Genomic DNA, 18187 nt, shown 5'->3' with positions numbered 1-18187 from the left:
TTTTGTAACTTGCCTAAGCCTCGCTTTCCTCATGTATGAAATGGGGTAAGTCAAGAAGAGACTACATACGACATTCTTAGCATTTTGTCTGGCACTCGGTGTCAGTACAACTTAGCTATTGTTATCACTTTTCTTTTGATCACGAATCAGCCTTCTAAGTGGGTCGTCACCAAGTCTGATTTACAGAGTGGAAATGAGTCCTCCCCACACTTTTCAGATGACAAAGGGAAGATCTAAGAAGCAAAGGCTGTCGTCCAGGCCGCCTAGCTGGGGGGCCCGGGCAGCGGGTGCGGCACTCTGCGCAGCCGCTCCCTCCGTGTCGGCCTTTTTCAGTCTCCCTTTGGCACAGGCCCAGGACACTGACACGTTATCGTTGGTCTGTTTACTCCTAAAGACATAGATGCAAGCTTATCAAACAAAAGTCACACTCAGCCCTGATGTCTTGAGCGGTAAGTTTCACCATTATCTGTGCTCTTCAGCCCCCACAAAGAACATAGTTCCCATGGAGTTGGTGACGTGCTTCGAGGTGGACCTTTGCCATCACCAGCCTAGGCCGCGTCACAGGGCAGGTGGGGTGGGAGTGGGACAGGCAGGGACAAGCCCAGAGGTCCTGTCTACCAGCTGGACATCTCAGGTCAGTGTTTAAACATCTCTGGCCTCAATGTCCTCATCTGGACATAATGGTAGGGCCTCCGTACCTGCTAGTGACAAGAATTAATCAAATGACACGACAAAGCACTTAAGCCAGTGCCTGGCCTCTAAGAAAGGCTCAACATATTATAACCAAAGAAAGGTGCTGCTGGGTGTGTGTCCTCTGGGTTGGGCAGGAGACTGTCCAGCCCGTGCATGTGACATGGCACAGCCAGAGCTGGCCCAGGCTCGAGAGACACCAGGCTGGAGGTGGGAGGGCAGGTGGGGTGGCAGGCACTAAGAAGGAGGGAAATGGGGTCTGTGGCAAAGAAGCATAGCTGACACAGTATTCAGCTCCCATAAACTGTGTCCCAAAGTCCTCTATCAGCTCGGCTTTCCTGACAGCTGCAGCCAGGCCACTCACACCCCAGGACCATTCTCGGGGACAGGGAGATGGTTTCTGGGTCTGGACATGGGGCACTCGGTCATCCAGCAGCTGGGCCCAAGCTTTAGGCAGCACTTCGGGGAGGAGTGTGAGGTGACAAAAGCCCCTGGCCTTTTGAAACTGTGACTTACCTGGGGTGGTGGGCCTGAGGGATAGTCACTGCTGCCAGTGCTTCTGCACACTGCAGGACTACACCTCCTTCTCCCCAGGTTACATGTGGCCATGGTCTCACTTCAGCCTGTCAAATGGAAGCAGAAGGGACACACAGCACTTCTGGGTGTACACTTAAAGGGCCAATGACACGTGCCCTTCCACCACCCCAATGCCTGGCAACACTCCCATGAGACGATAGCCAGTTTCCCACCAACGATGGCTGACTTAGGTGCAAGGCCTGTCCCTTGCCTGCAATGTCCCCTGCTCAGTGTTAAGCCGCTGAGCACAGGGCTTTATTGGTTCCTGCAGCACAACCGAACCCACCCTGACCAGCTATTGAGCCAAAGCCAGTGTGTGGGAGACAAGTAGGGAAAGCAGACGGTAGGACATGCTTGAGCAGCTAGGGGCCCCGCAAAGGACTGGGGAAGCAGTCCTGGAGAGGGCATGGGTATAGGACTGAGGTGTCTCAAAATATGGAGCGTTGTCGTGATGGAGGATGATTTAGGGCACACTTTATAACTCACCTTCTCTCAACCGTAGCTCGCAGCTGACTGCACCGACCACGTGGAAACTTGTCCCACACTGTCACTAAGGCTCCACACGCCACTCCCCACATGGAAGACCCTGCCTTTCCCTTGGATGGCACTGGGCAGCAGCACTCACCGTAATTTTGATCACACCTCAGACAGAGCATTCTGATGGTTGCCAGATGGGGGTGGGTGAAAAGGGGAAGGAATTCAGAAGTACAAATTGGCTGTGACACAGCAGTCCTGGGGATGCAGAGGACAGCATGAGGATTACACTCAATTAACAATATGGTAGTAAGACTATGTAGGGTGCCAGGTGGGTACTAGATTTACCGGGGGAACACTTCATAAGTTATATAAATGTGTAACCACTATGCTGTGCACCTGAAACTAATGTAATTTTGAATGTCAACTGTAATTGAAAACCAAATTTTAAAAAATACACTCAAAAACAGAAGGAAAAAGAGAAATACTGCTAGGAACGATCAGATGTGCAAATGGCACAAGTACACACACGTCCATGACATGACAGACAACAGATGTCCAGAGCAGCCCCCAACATCACCAGGTGATGCCAGAAAGGGGAGGAGGTGTGTCCTCAACGTGCGTCCACAGTGAGGACAATGGGGACAGAGGCCCTGTCCGGCGCTTAGTAACTGGACAAGTGGGGGCTGCAGGCGTGTGATGAAGGAACGCAGGTCAGCGCCCGGTGGCTGCTGCTGTGCTGCCCCTGCCATTTCAGTCCCTCTCTGAGTCACGAGAAGTGGGGTTCCTACACTAAGTCTGCTCACACTGGGCAAGACGTCCTGCCATTTCGGGTGTTTTCAACTAGAAATCGTGGCAGGCTCAAGGAAAGTAACTTTCACAGAAAACATAAAAAACAGTCCCTGGAATTTGGGAACACGGGTAAAGGATTCTGTGTGCCTGAAATGGGTTGGATGCGATGTTCCTTGGAAACACTTGACTTACTTTGTGGAGCCCTTTAGCCCTTCAAAGGGTTCAAAATTAGATGGAAGAAAGCAGAGTCCTCCCTCCTCCCAAAATGATGCTACATCTCACACGCCCATTTCCTTCCTCCTCACGAGGTATATTTATAAACTCTGAAAAGTAACTTCAGGGGGAAAATGTGACCTTCGTCCAGTTTCATTAACAATGAAAGTGCTCTGCGCCTGCCTTGACGATGGATGACTTTTAAGTCGGTGTGGTGTTATTTGCACAGGCTGACATGCACGCCTCGTGGAGGCCAGAGCCCCTCAGATGTCACATGGGCTTCTTGGTGTAGATGCTCCAAGAAAGGGGCTTGCCGGCTGGGGACAATGTCCAGTTACTCGATCAGGGCTCCGGCCGCTGTCGCCCACCCAGGTGTTAGACCCTACCTGTGCCCGCCCTCCCTGGCCGCATACACCAGGTTTCAGCTATGGGGGGCAAGCGCCCTCTCCCACCTCAGCCTGTCTGCCTGTCTAAACTTTCCCAGTCCCGCTCAGTAGGGCAGTCCCATGGGCTGGACCCAGGCAGAGGCAGCAGGGCTGTGACCTGTGAGGGTGGCACAGAGCCCGGTCCTTCTGATGCTGTGAGAATAGCGCCCAGAGGCCTCTTGGCAGCCGCCTCAGGTAAGAGACGCAGTGCCCAGGGCTGCCCTGCCCGTCTGGTGGCTGAGGATTTTAAGCCTGATTTCTGCTGGAAGAGAAACTTCTGCCTGGGCACTCCCCATCTGTGCATAGTAGGGCCCCATATGCGGGGTCCCACAAACGGATGCTATTGGGGTCTGCAGGGGACGGGGAGCCTCCTCTCAGAACTTGTCCAGTTGCGAGGCGTGACCCAGCCTTGTGCGCAAACTATGTAATCCCAACCATGTTCCTTGAGCACCTACTAGGTGCTGGTGCTGGGGATGAAGGAATGGGGTCACACAGCCCTTGTTCTCACGGAGCACATGGCCCAGGCCTCCCCAATCACTGAGCCTGGGATTAGGACCTGAGTCCTTCCGATGGAAAGGGGACAGCAAGGCCACCATGCGGGAGTGTTCCGGAAAACGCCCACAGTTGGATTTATTTCCCCAAAGGGTCCTTTTTTGAGCACTAAGGAAAATAGTAGCTCACTTGCCCAAAATGCATGTGCCACCAAGTGGCAGGAGGCTGCCCCACCAAGGCGTTCGCAGCCACTGATCCTCTCGGGGGAACCTGTATCCTTGGTCAAAACTCAGCAAATGTACTTAGGATTTGTATGTTTTATTGTATGTAAATTTCATCTAAAAAATAAACGAAATGAACTCTAAACAATATGCATGCCACAGTATTTAGAGTAGGGCTGCTGACGACTACGATTTACTTTGAAATGCATCATTGCAAAGATGGATTAATGGGAGGGGTGACAGGTGACACAGCTGGTACCCTGAAATGTGACAGGTAGTCTGGGCAGAGGGTGAGTTGTGGTTTCTGTAAAATCCTGTAACTTTTCTGTATGTTTGCAAATCTTCATATGAAAACGTTGGGGGAGGAAAGGTGAGCAACAGACTGATGGAGAACTATTTCCAACATGTGTGGTATTTTTTTTACCCAGAATATATACAGAACTACCTGTCAACAGAAAAACTGAAAACCCCAATTGAAAATAATTGAAACCTTTGTACAAACAAACATCCCCCGCCCCGCCCACCCCAGAGAAAAGTCTGGAAAAATTCTATCTCCTGCCATGGAGAGGAAGTACGCTGGGAGCCAGACCACCTGAAGTAGGGTTTGAAATAAGAAATGTACACACACACGTGTTTAACTGCGTCCATATATGACTCGACTAATTTGAAACAGCAGAGCTCAGCTTGTGTTAGCTTTCCCCGCACTCACCTGAGAAGTGGTGAGCTACGTGATCACTCACTCACGTAGGGGTCTGTGGCCGGTAGCCCTGTGCCAGCCTTGAATTTGGTCCCACACACTCGGTGGCCTGCTCACACGCAGGGTGGCAGCCCCGAGGCTCTGAGCAGGTGCTGCGGACAAGCTCTTTCTAGAGCCACGCAGACTGCCCACTTCTGGGCTTTCCTGCGGGGATGAGCGGGTGACATGGCAGGGTCTCAGCCTTTGTCACTGATCAGCAGTTTGGAGCTGGCTCCCCACGCCCCAGCGGGTGCCAAGTCCTATCTGATCTTGTGGGTGGACACTCTGCCTTGGCCCGGCCAGCCACTGCAAACCTCTCAAGAGTGGAGTTCTTTCTATGCCGCACAGGGCCGTCTCCGGGCGAGAACTCAGAGAACCTGCCCGGGCCATCACCCACGCCGTGACCAACCCAGGGCGGACGGACGTGGGCACGTACAAATTGGAACACGACTGTCAGCTGTTCCACCACCATCTTGTGACACAAATCAAACAGCTCGCCAAAACTAGTTGAAAGTTTTATTTATATAAAATTCATTAAGAACATAAAAGATTGAGTTTCTTAAAAATCTGCAGGTATTTACAGCAGTATTGCACAATAAAGTGGCAATTACCCTGTCAAAATTCATCAGTGCAAAACACAAGTCAGCCAGGGGAATCGCAATACAAATGCTACATACGCTGGGTCCTCGGGACCGGGTGACGAGTCAGCACACACGGGTCAGTGCTCATTACGGTGAGTACCTGATGAGTTCCAATACAGTAACTAGTGGTCACAGGACCTGGACACAGACTGAGGGGCTTCAAAGGCTGGACATGCCCAGTGCAAGCGGTCAAGTTACTACGCCGGGAGCGTGGACGTGCTCCTTGCACACAGTGCTGGTGGGAGCGGCACACAAGCCACCCAGCTGGTTTGCGTCACGTGGGGACACCCCCCCCGCACAGGCACCAGGCTAAATCAGTATTGATGACAGAACCATGTGCCCGGGACCAAAGGAAGTCTCTCTAAGGCGTCCAAGTCTTAATACCCACTCCAGCGGGGCCCCCAGCCTCTCGTAGGTGATGGACAAGCAGGACACCAAATTGAACAAGCTGACAAGTGGTCTGGGGACCGAGGGCCTGGACAATTAGCTCCTAAAGACAATTTAGTCCACTCCTCAGAGCATAGGAAGCCACACAGCAGGTGGGGAAATGACACCGAGGGGTCAGTGGCGGGGAGGGGGGGTGTCCTAGAAGCAGGAGCAGCCACTCCCACCTGCCCCCTGCCCTCAAAGGTCCCAGGCAGCTCCTCCAGCAGAGGCATGATTTTATTTCTCTCAACACGGACTCGTCAGGGGTAAATTTTCAATGGAAACATCTGCCCCAACTGCCGATAATGCTTTTTGTAAAGACATGGCCTGGAGTTCCTGGGACATGCTTCCATGAGAAGCTAGCTGTTTGGGAACAAAGTCACTGGGTGCTTGCTGCAGAATTTTGTAGCCTGCCAGATTTATGGTCTCTCATTGGTGTCTAAACACGAGCTTCCTCATTCGGACAGCAAGCCTCAAGAATCGAAGCCCACTTGACCAGAAATACCAAAACCAGGGCTGGAGGGCCACCCCCGGAAGACGGCACGGCACGGCCTGCAGTGGGCTGAGGGTCACCACCTCAGAGTTAAAGCAACGGACGGGGGATGGCAGGGGTGGGGAGTGTCAGGGAGGTGAACACTTTCCAGAACTTAAGACATTAAATAAGCAGGAAATAAATATACAATATTTCTACAAGTTACAGCACTATGAACCAGTAGGACACATTACACAGAAAAACAATCTACAATATTTACAATTCTTAATTCTGAAAAAGTTTAGTAAAAACAGTGATTGTTTTGCTCATTCAGACTGTACAAAATTTTACAAGAAAGGTAAAGGAAACACAATTGCACAGACATTTGGCTCAGTTGATAAGGAAAATATGATCTCCTAACCTAATAAATAGTCAAAATATATACAATATTGAGAAGGGGAAGCAGGAGAAAGTTGTATTGGACTGTGTACATTTTTTGTTTAATCAGAAGGAATTTTTACCTGGTTTCTCAACAACCAAAAAACAATAACAATAATCTTCATGAACTCATGTCTAGGCAGGAGTACAGGTAACTTGAAGAATCACTCATGAAGTTATTTTGGGTGTGTTTATTGCATTTCTGTGATAATCACAGGTCACTTTCTATAAACCTCATGTGAGAAGAGGTGGTCAAGGCACAAAACCCGCATTTCATACGTCTTCCAAGAGGGAGCTAGTCATTTTTTTCTACAAGAAAATAAAAGCAGTAACAAATAAAAAGCCGAAGGTATACCCCGGGAGGCACCCTTCCTGCAGGAGGCATTTTGATAAACAGACACGTACAGTGCAGAGACATCTGGTCATCTCAAGTCCTGGAGTAACACCCTGTTCTGAGGACTGACAGCTCAGAAACCCCTACTTCCTCACGAGCCGCGGCGGCGGCCAGCAGCCAAGCCAGAGGTAAACTGGCGGGTGGCGCACCCCAGGCCCCAGAAGCAGGTAAAGTGCTCCAGTCCGAGGGACTGGCACGTGAGCACGGAGACCCTGGGAGGGGCGGGCCCAGAACCAAATACGTCTTTGGCGTGTATGTCCAGCAGGCCCACGGCTGCAATTCTACCGTGACCTTACAACCGTGTGGCCTCTGTGACCCGGCAAGGGGTTCCAGACCTGTCAAGAACACAAGCTGAGACTCAACACAGCTTTAAAGATATTCAAGACCCCAAAAAGATATTCGGGGAGAAGGAGATTTAATAAAAGAATATTTGGGCTCACCTCTACCTAAAGGAAGAAGTGTATATACACACATATCTATGTATACACATAAATTTACGTGAAATTATGAAGATACACACGAATTAATTTTTCACTTCATTTTAGCCTTCACGGGCCCAAACCAAATACAACAGTTGTTGGTACTGCTGACGCGTTTGAAAAAATCACATATTTCTTTCGAAAAGCTGCTTCCTGATCTGGTTTCCAAAACTGCAGGACGTACGGGGCTCACAGAATGGGCTGCACCTCCCCTCCGTCCTCGCTCCCTAACTTGTCTCTCTTGGGTCTCCCCCGTTGTTGAACTGCCTTCAGATGGCCCGCCACCCCACGGCCGGAATGGAGGGAGAAGTGGATGCACAAAGGGGGGCCTGACAAACCCAATTGTCCTAAGAGAAACGAACGAGTAAAACAGACATCTGCCAGAAGGGACCGTCTCAGACTTGTGCCCGTGGAGGTCTGGATGCCAGGGCTGAAAGCAGAATGAAGCCTGTATTTCAAACTGGATATGAGAGAGGTTGCCAAAGGTCAGAGGAACTCTGAGTTGGACAAAAAGCCAGGATGCCCAGGAAACAGCTGTCTAAAGCCCCACCCCTGGCCTGTGCCATTCCCTACCCCCCACCAGGGCTCAAGCCTGGACACCTGCAGCTCAATGCAGCTGCAGGTGGGCATGTCGGCCACCTGGGCCTCTTGCTGAGTGCATTCTGTGATGAGGGGAAAGCCTGCAACTGGAAGAGCCAACAGCGCCCAGGGGCCTAACACTGTGCTATTACGGCTATCACCCCTTCAGAATTTTGTGAAATCAAGCCCACCAAACCCCATGGAAACCAGCACCAAGCACTTCCCAGTTAGTAAGCGACCAACGCAGCGACTGCGCTGTGGATGACACAGGCCAGTGCTAAGTCACATCCTGACGCAGTCACACTTTATCACGAAGACACACTGGACCCAACTGCATCGGCCTCCAGACGGACGAGGAACGTCACTAAAGGAGATCAGGAAAAACACACAGAAAGAGACCAAACTTGTGCCACAGAAGCAACTGAATTTAAGGAGGAAGTAAATATTTACAAAACGGGAGTGGCATATTAATACAGGCTGACAAAGGACCCTCTGCCCCTTTCATCAGTTCCCTTTCTTAAGAACTTTTTGGTATTAATAGTAACAATTAAAAAAAAAACAGGTGGAAGAGGCAATGGCAGGGAGGGGCCATATCAAACCTCTCCCGTTGAAAAATTCTGTACAGTAGCCTCTAAAAATAAACTAAGGCAGCTTCAGAAATTAGCTGGCTCAGTTTCCACTGCAGTTTACATAATCCTCTGAGAATAGGCAATAGGTTCTTAAAATTTTAGTACAAAAATCATTCACGAGTTGGTTAAAAATTTCCATTTCCTTTTTGAAAAAACCTGTTCTTATTAAAGAAGGTGGAAAAAAACCACACCGCATGTAAACACCATTCTTGCATAAAATCCTGCTCCAGAAAGCCATGATTTGTATACTTTTTGAGCATCCTCTCGTTTACATTCACAACAAACTCCATCCGAGACGGCCGTGTGGTGAGGAACAGACAGGGCCAAGTCCGCACGCAGTGCCCTGCCGCCCGCGGCGGCGTGAGCGGCCCCTCCGGGAAAGAACCGGGGGCTGCGTGGCTACGGTGGCGATGGCGCCGGGAGGCTTGTTGGCTTGACCACGCGAAATGTCTGCACACACCTCTGCTTCGTGGGGACCCCGTCGTCACTGCATCCTCCACAATAGACGGAGGATGTAACGCAACAGCCGTACGACCGCCATCTGCGGGCGGGCTCCGGCTGCTCGGTAATTATTCAGGAAGACCTGCAACGACACAAGGAAAGCGCCTTACTTTCTGGGCCCTCACTGACGTGCACAACCACCCCTCTCGGCAGCCACCGGGAGGCACCGCTGACAAGCACCGCACCACGGAGCACTGCGCAGCTGGGGCCCGTCCTCCCTGGGACGTCCCCTGCAAAGGACAGTGTCACTCCGTCAAGGGCAGGCACGCCCAGTGACCTCCTCCCCTTTCCAAGGACAAGAGCAACCAAAAGAGTGTTTGGAAAACTCAGAGAGAATCCCCGTCGCGCTGTGAGCCCCTCTGAACACCACATGTCCTTGTCACAGACCACGCCATCAATGGTCTTCCGCCATCAGGAAAGCAGCAGACCACCAGCTCCGTACTGGAGAAATGCCACCCCAGCCACTGGAGCAGGTGTCCTGTGAAGAGGGGTGGGGTACAGGGAACAGAGAGGAAGGTGGGAACTTGTAGAGGCACTAAGTATGTTGCAGACCCCCAGGGGTCCATTTCCGGGGGCTGTGATTTGCTTGAGGAACCAGTAATTTGGGGTAATTTGCACCAGGAGGCCAAATAAAGTGGTGCCCTGATGCGTCACTGAGCCTTGGCTACTGGCACGTGCCCTCACTGGATAAACACTGTGACTGGCACCGTGCCCTTGGTCACAGACACAGGCAAGCCCCCCCCAGCCACCCCGCACCTGCTGTGGAGAACAGCTCAGAAAGGCCCCTCCAGCAGGCGAGCCCACGTTTACGACACGCTGAGAAATTGTGCAGAAGGGAGTTGACAGGCTGACAGGTCTGAGGCCACAGGTCTTCCCGAGGGGCCCACTCCCTCCAGTTCTAACCCACGTTGCGGGAAGTTCAAGGTGTAAATTTGAGCAGCCAGGGCGCTAACAGAGCACATCCGCCTCCACGCCAGCAGCTACGCCCCATGTCCCCCGTCAGCTCAGCAGGCCACCTGGTGGGCTCCTTAATAGGAGCCAGCAAGGAGAGCTGCGCTGTGCTTTGTGGGGAGGCTCCCAACGGCGCCAAGCACCGGCTCCTGTCAGCCCCCACACCGCCCACAGAGAGCGGCTGCCAGGACAGCTCCCTTCGAGACTGTTTCCACAAGCTCGGGTGCCTGTAGGACGCACAGGCCGTGGTACGACCGAGGCACTTCCCTTCTCCTTCCAGAACAGACCGGAGGAAACCAGCTCTCTGTCAGCGATTCCTGCAGCGGCTGTGACCACAGCCTGTGATTTTATCGCTGTCACACACCAGATTGCTTTGTTTTGATTTAACTTTCAAAATTACTTTGCTGCTTCTGTGTGAGGAGAATTTAGGGGAAGGTTAATTTTAGTTTAGACTAACATTAACAGGTTGAAAGAGGCTTATTCAAAATAAAACCACGACTTACTAAAATGAAGAAAGGGTGTCCAGTGCCGGGCTCGGCAATCACTTCGAGGTGGGAAATCTCTTGTCAACCACTCAGCAGGACCAGAGAACAGGGTCAAAAAGACACCAAGGAGGGGACGGGTCACATCAGGGACCGACCCCAACCGCTCCCTTAGCCAATTCTATGTTCCAGAACCGGCAGCGACTGAGACATCTTCCACCCCCCTTGGAGGGCAGCAGGCGCAAGGCGGTGGCTGTGACGGTGGAGAAGGGATAGCCGCCTCCCGAGAGAGGTCCGTCCCAAGTTGCAGAGCTCTGCTTCCATGCCAAAGGTCAGGGGCGTGGGGGGTGTCCACGGCGGCTGGGGAGGGGGCGGGTTGTGGCACATGGGGCACCCACCCAAACCCTGACAGGTGAGAAGCTGCCGCACCGTTTCAGCAGGGACGCAGGGGTGCCCGCCCGAGTAGAGGACACATGTGACAACACAGCATGTGCTTTTCGGCCAGCAAACGATTGCTTTTGGACAATATTCAGCAGAGGAAGCTGTTACCACCGAGTCCAAGAGCCGTGCCAGCCCAGAGGAGCCCCGACGGACACCTGTGCATACAGGCCTGCTGCCTTCCGTGGGCACGGCCAGGCGCAGCCACCGCGCCTGCTGGCACGCGATCGCAGCCTTCTGGCCTCCCGGACTGTGGGGACACACTCCCAGTGTTTGGGCCCCCTCAGGGATGACAGTCCAAGCTGACTCACACGCCCTCTCATTTAACTATCGCTCCAGGTCCTCCCTGTAAGTGAAAAACAGCACTTCTTAGGCCAGAGGTGCACAACACAGCTTTTGTGTAAATCACAAAAGTGCTTCAGAAAGATCTATCGTGATGACGCATTTGGGTGAAGATGGTTCTCACTGGAAGAGCTAAATAAGCGACTAAGCACAAGGACTGTGCATCACAGTTCCTTCCGCAGCTCACGCGTGGGCACGGGTGCCTGAGTGCGGGGCCCCAGCCGCGGGCGGTTTCATCTCCGTGGTCTAGGTCGGGGGCTGTTATGTCGGGAAGCTGACTGGCCAACCCATGTGTCCACAGCGGACCCCTTCACCATACAGCTTGTGTGTCCCTCCAGGAACCCATCCCTGCCCCGTGCTCCTCCAGCAGGGTGGGGGCTCCCGCAGGCCTGGGCCTGCCTGGGGGGTGGGGGAGCGGCTGCATCTCGGAAGTGTAGGCGTGTCCCACCAGGTCTGATGGCAGGTAATACCTGTGTCACCACAACGACGCTCTGCCCATCCTAAGGGCACCCGCAGTGCTGCCATCAGCGGGAATGGCTGTCGGAAGCCACTGCCGCTGCCTGTGTCGGGAGCCAGGAGGAAGCCTGTGCCAAGTTCCCACCTCAAGGACAGAAAAAGTCTACCCATTCCAGAGAAATACGGGCGGACGGCAAGGTGGGAGTCGGGGCCTGGAGGCTCCTTCCTGTCGAGGGAGCAACGCGACAGCACCTCCAGAACAGCGAGGGACGGCGCCAAACAAACAAGATCTGAAGAAGGCAGCGGAGGGAAAGCACATGATGGGGGGTTGCACGGCCAGAGGTGGGGGGGGGGGCGAGGGCCAGTCCCTACGCTGCATCCCCAAGGAGAAGAATCACTCAGAGATCATCCTAGGAGGAGGTGGGCTGAGTGGTGGCAGGACGGCCATGGAGCCCTGCACTGGGGGGACAGATAACCCAGTCAAAACCACGTGTTAGATGGAACAGTATTTGATTTCTCATAATAAACCATATGGAAAACATGCCAAATTCGGGGTGTTCACTCCAACAGCAGTCCCATAAGAGTAGGAAGATGGGGGTTGTGGGCTCCACGTTTCCCTGACATGAAAAGTGTCCTGGGAGACAGAGCCAGGAGTACAAGGCAGGGATGGCCACCACCCCAGAGACAGCCCACCTGAGGGGGCACACGCTGGAGTGGGTCCATGCTGACTCACCAGGGGCTGGGCGCAGCCAGCCAGGGGTCCACCACAGCCCCACCCTGCGTGCAGCAGCCAGGAGGCGGGGGGTGGGGGACTGCACACGGTGACCCCACAACTGAGGCTTCAGCACCAGGGCCACCAAGTTGCACCCCAAGTAATATGTCCCCACTTACATTAGGCAACCAAATGCTAGGGAACTTCATTACATGTTAATGCCAAAACAAGCACCCCAAACATGCCCTCTTGCCCAACCCAGCAAGGCAGGTGTGCAGGAAACCAGAGGCCATGACCACTCCTGTCGAGACGTATCCCGGGAACCAGCGTTGGGATCTACCACAGTCCAGGGAAGAGCTTCCTGGCAGTCAAGGTAAGGAGAGGAACAGGACACTGTATCCGTCAGCACAGCCGAGGTGGCTCAGTCCCAAATTGTGATGACCCAAACAGCAGGGCACACGCACCCAGAGAAGTCTGAGTCTCGGTACTTTTTGACCCATTCAAAATCTCCTTTGCTACAGAATTTCAACTCTAATGCCCCAGATGTCCTACACTTTTTTTTCTTTATAAATACTTGTATCTTTAAGTGGTGATGTCACAGAGACTGAATTCTGACGGTGAGATTAAAAGAAAACTGACAAAGAGGGGACGCTGCTGTAGGGCAAGTAAGATGCGGTGTCTGTGTCTGGAGTTTGCTCCCCAGGGCTGTCATGGCATTTTCCGGGGTAGAGCTGAGCTCTGTCGCCATAATCAGAGGTGACAAGGTGGGGCAGGGGACAGACTGCGACCCCAGTGGTCCTGATGGGAGACCACCGCTCCTCTACCCGCTCAGAACCCATCGATCTCAACACTGAGCGAGTGAGAGGTGGGAAGACCAGGGCCCCATGTGAAGAGCACAGCGTGGGGGCCTGTGGGGACGCCTGGTCTGCCTCCCGGAATCTCAGCCTTTACATGGCTGCTGCCCACTGCTGTCCTCAGGTACCAGGCCCATGCGGCTGCAAAGAGCTCAAACACCAAGTTCACTTCCCACTTGTCACCCAGGCCACATGGCATTTGCATAATTGTGCCCCACAGGCTCTGCCATCAGCACAGCTGTGGGCAGAGCGCGGGCGCCCCTCTGCCGGATGCGGGCTCCCGCGGACGCCAGGATGGAGCTTGCCCAGCACCCGCGGCTGACCTGCCACAGCAGCCATGCGACGTGCAGGTGTCAGAGCTAAACATTTGCAGGAATGCCACTTTCCTCCCGTTTTCAGTGCATCATTTCAGAGACACTTATAGTCAGGACCTTTTGTAGGATAATCACTCCTCCAGTTCATCTCCATTCGAGGCTGCCAGGCACTGGGCTTCGTTCACGCAACACCCGTGTCCACCTGCAGGTCACCGTCAGCCCCAGCCCAGGGCCACGCAGCTAGAGGGAAGGGTCTGGCCATCAGAGAACGAGGGCCAACGGATATGGCCCCGGCATGTCCTGTGTGGGCGCCATGGGACAAAGCAGGACATGCAGGGTGGGGAGAGTGCCCCCAAAAGCCCAGCCTCAGGGCACGCTGACGGGACGCACACTTACCCACAGCCCCCCTCTGGGATGTCTGCGAGGGCCCGGCCACTCAGTGAGTCATTTCCTCCCCCAGACATTAAACCCCAGGAGACCTCTCTGAATCCCCTCGGGGCACCTGCGTCTCCTAATGGCTACATGTTCATGGCCCACAACCCCCCAAAGTGAGGTGGCCATGCAGGTGTCCCCACCTGGCTGACTGAAGGAGCACTCGGTGTCATCAGCATGCCCCCACCCAGGTGTTCAGCACGCACCAGTGCTCAGCCTGCCACGCTGGCTCACCAGATGGACAGCAGGGGAGAGCGTACAGTGTGTCTACAGGTAGAGAACGTAAAAAAGAGACGGGGGAACAGTTATTGGCATCTGAAGACCAACTGAAACGTTTCGATTCCAGTTCAAAGTGACAGAAAACCACGCCATGGACAGCGGGTGGCAGCGCCTTCCAGCCCCATGTCTAAATGCTTTATTTACTTCAGCCTTCACTACACGTGCCCTTCAGCAGCGTCCCCTCTGTCAGTTCTCTTCTGGTCTCACTGTCAGAATTCAGTCTCTATGACATCACCACTTAAAGACATGCCTATTTATAAAAAAAGTGTAGAACATCTGGGGCATTCAGTGTTGAAATTCTGTGACAAAGGAATTTGTGAACGAGTTAAAATCTGCCCTGAGTGACAGGACTGCCCTGAGGGACCGAGTGACAACGGGGCTCCCACAGGGAGCTAAGGGAGTCAGGGTGCAGGTGTGACCCGAGGTCCCTGCACTTGGCCCTGAGCTGTGTCTTCCTACAAGGTCACACTTCATCCCCAACGCATCACAGAGAGCCTCACTCAGAAAACGTGTCATCCGCTGTCTGCATCACCCTCAGAGGTCCAACCCCAAGGAAGACACTTGAACCCAGGTGCCCAGCTGGGTCCACGGGAGCGACGTGTGGGACAACTGGTCTCCTGAGGCGGACAGACGTCTCCTTCCTCTCATCTCGGTAAGAACGCAGCTTATGTGGCTGGGCTCCACCACGCTGGGTCACGTCCTTTGTGCTGGCCGCACGGGCTGCGTACAGCACGCCCCCTGCACGTCACCTACAGGAGAATATCATTTATAAAACAGGAATCAGGCAGCACGGAAAGATGTCCGGGTCACACAGAGCACATGAAAACGCAAACGTGGGTACAAGCCAGCCAGAACCGTGGTGCGAGACCGTTTCTTCTCCGCTTCAATTCTAGGCACTTCTGTGTGGGACCCAAGTACGAAGTGGGCCTGGGGAAGGAAGGACACTCTGCTTCTCGTGGTCACACAACGAAAGCACCGTTACCCTGTTTCTGGCCCCCGCAGAGTCTGTCACAGCTCCGTGTGCTGCTGTCCACTGCAGTCCGACACCAGGACACCCGAGTCACTGCCACCAAGAGCAGGCAGCGTGGCAGTTACCTGCCCAGCCCGCGAGCCATCCATGCTGGCGAGACACCACGTGGGTGGGTCACTCAGCAACATGTCCCAGAGCTCCACCCCCTGTATGGTCCTGACACGCCATCCGCGGGCCACTACCGGCAGGTATGCTTAGGGACAGGCTGCAAATGCAGGGACAGCTGGCCCGGGCCCAGCTGGGACAACCGGAGCATCAGAGTAGGTACGAGTCATGTAGACTAACCCACGACTTAAGCTGATGAATGAGACCCACACTGGGAGCGGAGGGAGGCTCGGCTCCTCCCCCCATACCCCCCGGCACAAACAGCAAGGGGTCGATTCACCCACGGATACCGCCTTCAGCCAGAGTCCCGGCAATGGAACACACCGACACCTGTGCCTGCTGAGCAGATGCACTGAGAACATGGCGTCACACTGTGGGGACAAGCGGGAACAAGTGACGAAGGTGCAGATTACACAACACAACGGTGCCAGTGTTTGTTTCTGACTCTGAGGTTCAGGCTTGGGCTACAGCAGTGCTCCCGTCCTCAGGAGACACGCACGGCGTGTGTAAGAGTAAAGGAGTGTCACAGGCACGCCTGTAGTTCATTTCCAAATCATTCAGAAAAGAACGTGCACACACGTGTAAAGAGGGAAAGCTGGAGCCAATGTGGCAAAACGGTGCCAGTGGGAGTGGCAGTGGCAGCTACAAGGGGGTTCTCCATACCTTTCTCACAACTTCTGTGTAAGTCTGAAATTATTTCCAAAGAAAAAAAGTTATAAAAACTCCCCCAACGTGGAGTGATGAGGCTACTGTCAGATGGGGGTCATTCCGCCCTGACGGGTTGTCTGGGGCAGTTACAGCGAGTCACGGGGAAGGGGACATGCCGTGAGCTCAGGCTCACCTGGGCCTCTGGCCCTGCGTCCGGGATTCCAGAGTCCAGCCCCGTCTCACACGCTGCCCCATGGCCTGACACATGACAACTACACGACGACCTCCTCTACTGCCCGAACTGTGACAACGGGAGCATATCTGGTCAGGCTGCATCAGGCTCGTGGCAATCAGAAAGGGTACTTTCTGGCATCACACAAATTTTTACAGTACTACAACCCGTCATAAAGCAGTGCAGGTGGCAAGGCACACACTCACCGAGGTGACAGCTCCTGCGTGGGGCCAGCGCGTCACTGAAGGGAGGCATGACTTCCTGGTTTCCTGCCAGACGTCCACCCCAGCAGTCGGCTATGGACCATCAGTCTGACTGCAGATAAGGGACTGACTGTCTAACCTAACAACTGGCAATGCCTGTGACTTCGGGCCACTGTGTCACTACCCTGAGTCTCAGTCTGCTGTTCTGAATTGGCTACTTGTAAAATCTGGAGAATATATCTGCGTCCATTTTAGAAAAATCAGTTTATAACCTGGAATCTGTCCCTATGCCCCTCCTCCCCCACAATATCCCAGTGACTTAGAACGTGAGTCCCTTAAATTATTAGCAGTTGCTTTTCACACAGGTTCATTTTTTTAAGAGATGCAAAGTAAGGTTTACAATTAGAAAATACAGCAAAATACTGCAATGAGACTTACAGTTCCTTTACCGAGAACAAACAGACTACATTTCCTCGGAAAAGGCAGAGCTGACTGACGGTTGTTACCCCAGATCAGCACTGGGAGAAGTGGAGAGTGGACGTTGTCACGTCCCCTTCACTGGAGAGGCGAGTGAGGCAGACAACCCGATGGCCCATGTCTCATCTGCACGTGACAACCGCTTGCCACCTCGACAGCCTACATGAGGGGATGGCTGTCTGTGCTCCAAACTCCATGCCACCCCAGGCCCGTGTCCTGTCACTGACCATGTAAAGCCCCATGGAGGGGCGTCAAGTAGACCCGTGTGGGAAGGCTCAGGGGAACACTTGGTAGAGCCACTGATACTTCACGTGAGGTTAGAGAAAAACATTTACAGAATGTCCTTAAACACACGCAGCTCTGTGGGCAAAGGCTCTGATGCGTCCCTGGAATGGAGCTGTGCAGACCCGAAGGCACCCGGGCAGCTCCACCCACGTCACATCTGACCCCGAGGCTATCGACAAAGCCCCTTGAGCCAGGGAAGGAGGCAGGCCCAGCCTGGCAGTCAGTTCCTTACCTAGACTCACCCTGAGAAGCCACCCTGCCCATCAGTGACCTCTTCATGCAGGATTATGAGCACGATCCCAGGACCAGGTCTTGGATATATTCAGCTCCCCCTCTTGAAGGGAAGTGTGGCCCCACCTCAGCATGGGGACTGACACCTATCTATCCTGGGGCCCTGTCGCTGATGAGTCCCTCCTAGTCCAACCATGTACGTAACACTGAAACTCCTTCAGAAAAACCAAAGCACAGGAACTGGGGGAAACGGTGACTTCAGCAGCACCTTACAAAACCATCAACCTTGCAAAACACAAGTGCCTTTCAGATCTAGGCCGAGAAGGAAGTTACGTTCTGTGAACCGGTCCGTGTCAGGTATAGGCTGCCAGGCAGTCTGCCAACTGAAGACAGTATTACAAATCCCTAAGCCCATTCAACAAACTGTCCACATAACATTTCCCATCAAATGCCCACACCCCCGCCCCACTGAAGGTATAAAGAGGAGCCAATGTGTCTTTTCTGAAAGTCCCCAACCCCCGATGGAGATTCTGCACTG

General features: G+C 53.6%; 1 protein-coding gene across 4 annotated transcripts in view; it reads right to left on the bottom strand.

The window, feature by feature from the left end:
• Positions 1–5121: 5121 nt before the first annotated feature.
• Positions 5122–18187, bottom strand: part of BCL2L11 (BCL2 like 11) — a 39090-nt gene continuing 26024 nt past the window's right edge. For all 4 annotated transcript variants that reach the window (XM_081068732.1, XM_081068729.1, XM_081068730.1 and 1 more), the window contains one exon: positions 5122–9260. In XM_081068732.1, the coding sequence (XP_080924858.1) occupies positions 9162–9260 (99 nt within the window). In that variant the 3' untranslated portion in view covers positions 5122–9161. The remainder of the gene's footprint in view (positions 9261–18187) is intronic.

Source organism: Rhinolophus hipposideros (genome assembly GCF_964194185.1).
Source record: "Rhinolophus hipposideros genome assembly, chromosome: 12".
Taxonomy (NCBI): Eukaryota; Metazoa; Chordata; class Mammalia; order Chiroptera; family Rhinolophidae; genus Rhinolophus; species Rhinolophus hipposideros.
The sequence above is the reverse complement of the archived record's forward strand: the minus strand, read 5'-3'. Positions and strand labels throughout refer to the sequence as shown.